At 39.0% G+C, this 9,297-nt stretch overlaps 1 protein-coding gene across 1 annotated transcript; it reads right to left on the minus strand.

Annotated features, from left to right (window-relative positions):
* Positions 1 to 7,184: 7,184 nt before the first annotated feature.
* Positions 7,185 to 8,068, minus strand: LOC114540365. Its single transcript, XM_028560560.1, has one exon. The coding sequence runs from the start codon at positions 8,066 to 8,068 to the stop codon at positions 7,508 to 7,510; it is 561 nt and encodes a 186-aa protein (XP_028416361.1). The 3' UTR covers positions 7,185 to 7,507.
* Between the last annotated feature and the right edge of the window lie 1,229 nt (positions 8,069 to 9,297).

Consider the following 9,297-nt stretch of genomic DNA (forward strand, 5'->3'; position numbering starts at 1 on the left):
ACGATACACAAACGAACTGAATTGGTGATGATCCGAAAAGCAGGGGTAACGTTTAAGTGTAAAAGAATCGAGAAAAAAAAAACATTCTCATAACAAGATAGTAAATCTGCCAGACAAGCCTTTATGCCTCAGCATAAATTTAAACGCCGGAATAAAACCAACTTACTGAACAAGATATTGGGAATCAAGCAAACAGCCAAGCCTTCAATGACAATCAAACGATCCAAAACTGTGATGAAGACAGTGGGAAAGGTATGTAAAAGAATCGAGAAAGAACTGTTCATACTAGGTTATGGGATTGGGAGGAGCTGTATCTCCTATTTTGGCCTTTTTGGCCTTTTTGGCCTGACTTTGGCCCGATTGGCCTGTACTTTGGCCCGATTGGCCCTAATAAAAGTCAGTAATCAGAGGAAACAGCTCATTTGCACCCTGTTCTTCAAACCGCAGACATGGCAAAGCGCGTTTGTCGTGATTGTACCGTTCCCAATTGCGGTGCAAAATACCTTGTAAGATTGGCAAATCATCTTGCGGATGTGCATCTGCTCGATATTGACCAAAGAAGGAAGTACCTACAAGAAGCCAAACTAAAGCCGAAAGGGAAATGTGTGGTATACAACAGAGCAAATGAGAACACTCTTGATGATGAGAACAGACATGAGAACAAACAACAGCAAGACGGGTGAATGAATTATTAAGCACCAGAAAGATAAGCAAGGAAAACAGCAAGCCCAGAGTTCTAAAGAGGAAAAACGACAGTGTTGAACATACAAAAGACAATCCAAACAATATCCCAGCAAAATGGCTGCATTTTTAGACTAAATAGATGTGGTAGAATCTGGATCAATATACCACAAACTGAAGACTGAGAATAATCAAAGGATTCCTTTCAAATATTTATTAACTTTGAGAACAATTTATTAACTTTCAGAACAATTTATAACTTTAAAACGTAACTTAAGAGGAGAGTTTGTTTCTATGTAAACCCACACTCAACACCGAACTCTCAAAACACACCTTAATGCATTCACGCATGCGTACAGTATTATGATTTTATAAGGTTTGAGCATTTTCCAAGCATGAAAAAAAACCTCCTCTTGATATAAATAAACATGTAACTTCAACTTTATAAACACGTAACATTGTAACATAACTTTGTATTTCATGCAATTGCAATAATTTATAACTTTAAAACGTAACTTATGTATTGTTCAACAACAATAAAACTTGATATTTCACTCGTCTGTGCTTATGATTTGGTAATGTCCATAAGCAAGAGTGTTCACTCCATCCTTTAAAATATAGCGTTTGTCGTCATAAGGGCTAAGACCAATCTTGTTTAATTTAATGGAGTAGATTTCATGGCGTTCACTTCGAATCTGATTCATGCTGGCCATTGTCCGTTTCTTATCAAACAAACATTCCTTGTAGTTGATGTGCCGAAGCTTTCGTTTGGTGACGGACTTCTTTATTCCTTTAGCCGTTTTCTTCTCCACTTGCTTGTCGTTTTCGGTATAGAGAATGGAGTACATCTTCGGTCGCAACCCACAAACTCTTGGATGGGTATGCCATGCGTTTCATCTTTCATTTTGCCAAGGACTTTCTTGTTCGTCAGGCTGTGCAGTGGATGGTCTCGTGCGTATTCGGATGTGTCAAAGAGATCGATGTCTTGCAACATGTCTTGATAAACGTCGTCGGTCTTTATCTCGTAACAAAGGCTATCTGTGTCTGTGAACAACAACTTTGCGTTGTACTCATACTTGGGTTTCATGTACTCGTAATGAAACTGATACATGAGTACTTTGGAGAGATCCAGGATGGTGAATCCGACGTAGATTGGACGGTTTAGGTAAAGCTTCGTCTTCTTCATGTTGACAGCTGCTAAATCTTCAGAGAATATGCGGAAGTAGTCAAAGGATGGAGATGCTGTTAGTTTCGATAGTTTCGTCTTATCGTTGACGAGCTTGACGTTGACGCGCTTTCTCAAATTTTCCATGGTTTTTCCGAACACCGAGTTATTCATCAACTTGTAGAAATCTTTCTCGAAGTCGTTTGCTGCATGTTTTCGTTTCTCGGTGTTGAAATCGATGTAGGTCTTTAACCATGGGCTTTGTTGGAATACCAAAACGCGGTGGATCTTTGCCAACTTCATGCCAAGTGCCAGGTATTGCTTTAAATTGCGGTAATGGACTACATAATTGGTCTTGTTCCGGAGATTCGGCACCAATTTAGACACACCCCACCACGAAGTTGCAAACATTCCGACAGGTCTGGCAGTACGGTGACAACATCTCTGAAGAAATCTTCATTTTCTCAGGTGCTAGAGGATAATCGTTGTGAAGATCGTGTAGTTCGGAGGGTAGTGTAGGTCTACTTCCAATATGTAGCCTTCATCGTCATCGTCCGCAACGTCTATGATGTCAAGTTCTGCAATCTCTTGGTCGGTTAGCCAGTCAAATTCACCTGTGGGTAGAGGTTGCGACATAGCCCAGCCATAGAGGTTGTTAGCATCAAGATACATAACGTAGGAGGTCTCTTGTTCTGGGTCATAATCGGGAACGTATGGATTGTTGGCTTTACCATAGCGGTTGCTAATCATTGAAATTCCCCGCGAAGACCTTCTTCGATGAATAAGTACATGTCTGGATCAGTTAGAAGCTCGAGTTCGACTTCAGTCATTTTCAAACACGCCTGCCAGGCTAGACCAGGACTTGTGTAGAAATGGCAGGGATCCAAGTTGTAGGCTTTGAGGCACACGCTTCGAAAATTTTCAAACACATCTGCAAGGAGAAGAACGTCCGACGTCAAGTACAAATCATGGTAATCACCCATGTTCCGACAGGAAAACTTGTTAAATACATTCGTCGCGTGTGCGTAATCTTCGTCTGAAATATGTTCGTCGTTCAACACGTTGTAGAAGGATTCCTTCGGTGGTAAAGTTGGTTCTTCAAATCTTTCTGTACAATCCATGTAGTCGTAGGGGTAGACGCCTTTTCTCAGCAAAAGGGGTGTTTTATCGCTGTCGATGTATTTCTTTAGAGTGGGGAACTTGTCAACACCATCCTTTGCTAGATTGGATACTAACTTCTCCAGCGATGCATTCATAAATTGTAGGGAGTCGATAAAATCCAGATTATCGATGGAGAAGGAGATGTACTTTTCGGTGTTGTTTGGAATGCAGTTGATCTTCTTGTCTTTGAGTTTACCAAGTCCTTGCATGATGAGATGAGAGTCATAACCGCGTAGATTGTGAAGAATAACGGGTACTTGACCATTAAAACTATAGTTCAAATTGCAATCGTTGTGTGCAGCTCCGCGGTACTTTCCAGAAAGATGACAATGGTCACGAACACGGTCAGAACCCAATTCATATTCACAAATATGACAATGGACTGCATCTTGAAACGCTTGCTCTTCTTCTCTCTCAATTCGCATGGGCTCGACCCAATCCAGCTTCTCTTGAATATATTTCTGCTCTTCTTCTAAACACTTCAAAAATTCGTCGACTGCATCTTCTCCGCGATACACGACGGGTGATTTGGAGTACTTCGCATGGTCGGATATAACAATGTAGGAAAATCCACAAGGTTGGTGGTGTTGGTATTTTTCAGTGGAGGATTTTTCAGGATTAGGATTAACTGAGTTGATCTTGGTGGTAAGACTTTCGAAGTCGGCGTAGATTGCAAAGGGCACTTTCAATTGCTTGTGGTAGTCTTTAAAGAACAGTTGAGCATTATCTTGATTAGGGAGTTCAATACGCTGTGGACCGTGTTGGCAACAGTGTGGTTCATGATCTTGGAGTAGGTCCTCTCGGATAAATCCATGTAGACAATACCGGCAAAAGAACATGCGAGATTCGTGACGGTTTTGACTGTAGAGGAATTTATTCAGATCTTTTATAAAACAGTAATGTCTAGTCTCTCCCTGGGAGTATAACAACAGATTCACATGGGTATTAAAGTGTTCTTTTGTGATATACAATGGAAAAAGCACGTCTTCGAAGCCAAACACGTTAATGGAAATATTGTTCTGATGCTCAAATTTTCCAATCTTGTCAATAGTAACAGGAAACTCAATACCAGCAAAATCTAGTTCATCTTGAAACTGTTGATAATGATGCAATCTCTCTGCACTCTGTTTTACTGGATGAAGAGCGGCGAGGACAGACCACATGAAGCATTTGTTATCAGAATTCTTGATGTTGATTACTGCTTTCTTGGCGTTTATCTTGCTGGGAAGAGGGATGTACTGGATCCTTTTACTGGAGTATACTGAGCTATACTCAGGTCAAGATGAAGGATTTCGTCTAATACCCAACCACTTCCTTCTTTGAAATAAAACTAGTGACTGGGTAATTTTCTGCTTGACCTCCTCTAGTTGATTATGCAGTTCGTGCTGGTCTACTGTTTTCATGCAGAGACTGCGGAAGTGGGATTCGGTAGTCAGACTCTCGCCATTGGGTTTAGGTTTGACGAATCGTACTTTAACACTGATGAACCATTTGATGCCTCTTTTCTCTGCTAATTCGTTGGAAAGGTGACTCAAAATGGATTTTGTCTTGCCGCGTAAGAAGTGGGACACGTCCTGTTTCTGATCTTTCCGCGGTTTGAACTCAATCTTCTTCAAAGAATCTTCAAACGCCGAAGTAGAACTGCAAGGGTTATCTTCTTCGACTTGATTATCGGGTTCACCTTCTCCAATTTGAACTCGCATTTTCTTTGGAGCCGGACTATTATCGCCTTCATCACGCTTTCTCTTCAGTGGATTCCTTTGACAATGAACTTGATGTTCTACTAATTTATCTCGACGGTGGAAATCTTTCATGCAGTTGTTGCACGTGTGTGTAATCATTTTTTGATGACGCTTCTGATGCCGCCTCAAAGCATCTTTTCGTGTGAAAGACTCGCCACAATGATCACAACAAAACCTTCTTTCACCATGAATAGACCGTTCATGACGACGCAAACTTCGCAGCTCTGTGAACTGTTTTAAACAAGTCCTGCAAGTGTTATCCATTCTAAAACAGATAAGTCTGTTAGTTTTTCTGACCAAACAGCCTTAAATAAACTTCACAACTAAAATAACCGTTCGTTGCTAGACATTTCCCAGGGGGCACCTCAGATTCTTTCTTCATCGGTGCAGCCAACAAGGGCACAGCAACTACTAAGAAGTCTTCGCACATTAATTAACAATTGAACCCGTTCGTTGCTAGACATTTCCCAAGGGCACCTCAGATTCTTTCTTCATTGGTAGCCAACAAGGGCACAGCAACTACTAAGAAGTTTCGCAACATAAATTAACAATTGAACCCGTTCGTTGCTAGACATTTCCCAAGGGGCACCTCAGATTCTTTCTTCATTGGTGCAGCCAACAAGGGCACAGCAACTACTAAGAAGTCTTCGCACATAAATAAACAATTGAACCCGTTCGTTGCTAGACATTTCCCAAGGGGCACCTCAGATTCTTTCTTCATTGGTGCAGCCAACAAGGGCACAGCAACTACTTGGAATTTGGAAGTGATAAATTTAATTGACGTCTTACCTAAGCCTCTTCGGTTAACCGTCGATAATATACCAATTCCTTACAGAACTGAATTTACTGATATGACACAAACGATTTCGTTTCGCAGCGGATGAAAATTTAAAGTTATCAGTTGATCAGTTTCTGCACGAACCACGAAATATAAATACAAAACGTTTACCGTTTGATTGTGGGACATAACAAAACACGTAATACGCATGCGCATTATCCTTTGAGATAGATACTTATTAAACGTGCTCACTCTTGTCTATTCTTGCATAGGTAGCCCAACAATCAGGTTTTTTTTTTTTGGTTTTTGATGAAACAAGACACTCTTGCCACAGACTCGGACAGTCAAGAAAGAGATTTCCGTGACGATGTCTCAACAACTTCTACTCAGCAGTCAGGAGGTTCGACGACGACTGACTCAGAATCTGGAGAAGAAATGGATCCCTGGATACCACTAATAGAAGAAGCAAAACAAAGAAGTAACACAGCTTTCGAGGAAATGAAAGAACGCCTCACAAGCGACAAAGGTTTCGACGAGCAATCTGCTAAAGAAAAAGCCTACTTGAATATTATGCCTAGACTCCAGAAAGAATTAGAAAATATCTATTTAGAGCGCCTTTTGTGGATAAGACAACTAAAGAAAGATCTAGTACATAGGAAAATAATGCACACAAAGGAATCGTTTATTCAAAATGATGATTTTGACCCAGAAGAAGCAATAGAAGCTGCAGTTGATAAGAGAAAGTTTCTTATTAAAAGGCTTTTAAGCGACCACGAGATTAAAGATGACGAGGAAAATAAAGACAGTGAAGATTATGACGATGATGATAATTAGACTTTAAATTTAATCCAATAGCAAAGGTTTACCTAACCTTTCTTAAGGAAACCATATATGGCAAACGAGCGAAAAAAAAAATTAGAAAACGTTTTAGGGAAAATTATTATTTATTGCTGTAACTAATTGCAAGACAAATAAATGTTAAAATCGTTAAACCATGTCTGAAATTTTCTTTCCGGCCGCTAGTTCATATGTAAATTTTCATTTTATCAACAAAAATTTCAAGTGGGTATGAAATATCTCATTGAGCAGAGGAGCAGTTACGAGCAGGTACACATCTGCTCATCGCACAAAATTTGTAACCGATATTCCACCTCATATTCCACGCAAGTACACTTTGAGTAACTCGATAACACGAAAAGATGTATGGAAATGATTCGTATGTCAACGGCATATTGACATTATGATATATGAGGACAATTAAATCAGGGTTAACGTATGAGCTGAACTGTATCACAAAGCATACATAGAAAACGAAATAACAATTGTTTAAAATGAACATTAGTCTAATGGTACTAAATATTGACATACAAATGTGTAATCGTAGTGAAATAAAATATACTCTTCGCAAATTCTCAGTTGTGTGATAAGTAAACCGGCATTTGTGTAATTTAAGTAAATTGCTGTCAAACAAACATATCCTGCGTATTTACGCTATTAGGCTTCATTGTTTACCCCATTCCTCGCCCCCGCGCGTACTTATATGAATAATAAATTATTGCACAATCATTGTGTAAAAACTGGCAGAGCGTTAAATTATGATTAATTAATGTAACTGCATGAGATCTCTAAACAGAATATAAGGACTCTAAACTAAGGACTCTAAACAGAATATAAGCAAATATAAATCTATAAAACATCGATTGCAGATAAGCAGACGGTATAAGCGGTAGAGGAGCAGTTAGAAATAAAACGCGGCCGTATGTAAACAAACGACCGCTAAATCACTACAGGCATACGAACGACGATAAGAACAACATACGGCGGGAAATTGCCTACCGTTTAATATAACTAAGTAACCAGACATTACTAAACGATGTAGTCATGTAAATAAAGAAATGGTAGTAAAATACCCTGAAAAATTGCTATAGCAATGAACGGCAAAGCTCAAATATATTAAAATGCCGGAATAAATTAAAACATTTAGGAATCGATGACGTCATGTGTGGTGCTAAGTGCACCACCCGCACCACCCGCTCCAGAACCGCCACTCTGTATACTACTCCCCTTGTCTCCATCAGTCAGGGTTTGGGCCTTTTTGAGACCAATTTCCTCCAAGTAGAGGTTGCAGTAGTCGTGGCAGTTGTTGGTCCACTTGAAATACGAGCCAAATTTCTTCATGATTGCGACAGCCTTTGATATGAGGTCACCAGAAGTTGCCTCGATTTTACCGAGAGGAACAAGCTTATCTTTGATATCTGATGGTATTTTCCTTGTCACCGGATAAATTCGCTTTTCGCCATCAACTGTTATGAAGCCAAGCTCGACAGAAAAGAAGCGCTTTCCGTCAGGTGATAACACGATGGATTTATGAGAACCAAATCCACTTCCTTTTATGGAATAGACTTGAAATTCATTTTTCTCTTTCAAGTCGGGGATTGTGCCATCTCTTAGCAATTCTTTTAGCGTGTCAATATATCCCTGGAGAAATTGCTCGCCTTCGAGCATCGGTTCAGCGAATTTCTCATGCGAAATATCAGACATGTTGAACTAAATGGAGTGAAAGTGAAAAAAGCTACAGTACCTATAAATTATTATAACGAAAGCCGGATTTACAGAATCGGTCGCTGTACACTAAAGTTCATATTTTTGGTAACTATATAAATGAAGCCTTTTGAAGGCTTATAATCACGATTCACAAACGATAAATTATAACATTTTTTCGAAATCATATTTATATATAGTCCCATATTCCAATATAGCTATGTATATATTAGTTTGAAATTTAAGACTAACAGTTAAACTTAAAGGGATTTCTAAGAAAACCGGCCATTTGCATGTGTGTTCTTATTCTTTCTTGGAATTGGATTCGCCAGAAGTTTGAAATGAAACTCGACTAAGCAGTCGCTATAAATTGAAATATTATCAAAACTGGGGAATGTACTTTTAAATCGGCAAAGTTATAGAATAACAATCTTCTCTCCTAAATTATTATTTGTTTCTGCTAAACCACATATGATATAAAGGAATAAACTGACAATTCTTTTCTATATCCGCTGAAAGTTCATGTTATAAGTTATAACATGTATACAGTATACACAATCAAATTAATTATCTTTGTCTGCTGCAAAAGCATATCTCATGTTTCGGAACATCTAATAACAAGTTCATCAACTATTTTTCAAGCGCACTTGGCTTATGAAATATGATCTCAAGCGCTTTCGGTTGTTATTTCAAAACACTTAATGGACGACTTGCGCTTTGCTATAATTTCCTACCTTGGCGATAAAAAAGACATTTTCTGAAAGAGCTTACTAAAATAAGTAAAACTGCCAAGTTTCACTGCGAATTGTTGTAAAAACGGAAAATATACCCATGCGAAGTGTCGATTTTTGTATACGACCGGAAGTTTGCAACTAAATTAGTTTAATACACATTCCGCACGTGATACAAAAGTATACCAAATTTGCCAACTCGCATGGCTATATTTTCCGTATTTCACAAAATTTCGCAGCCAAACTGGCAGTTTACTAATAAGTAAGACCTAGCTGGGGATTTATTTTCCCTAGTTACTTCTATCAAAAGTTAGTCTAAAGCGCAAGTCGTCCATTACATGGTAGTCAACATACAACGTGAACGAGCATATAATAAAAGCCACAGACAGCGTACGCCATCATTAACCCATCAAAGAACATAACAGAGCTTACCAAGCTTACCTGGGACCTTATTGATTTGAATCACCTCAGCGGAACCGCCAAATCAAGTTTTATCAA

This window comes from Dendronephthya gigantea, unplaced genomic scaffold, assembly GCF_004324835.1.
Source record: "Dendronephthya gigantea isolate DGI-Jeju-01 unplaced genomic scaffold, DenGig_1.0 000230F, whole genome shotgun sequence".
Lineage (NCBI taxonomy): Eukaryota > Metazoa > Cnidaria > Anthozoa > Malacalcyonacea > Nephtheidae > Dendronephthya > Dendronephthya gigantea.

Bases quoted from the DNA above. Each gene is read 5' to 3' on its own strand.
- LOC114540365 (XM_028560560.1), bottom strand. From the start codon at position 8,068: ATGTCTGATATTTCGCATGAGAAATTCGCTGAACCGATGCTCGAAGGC.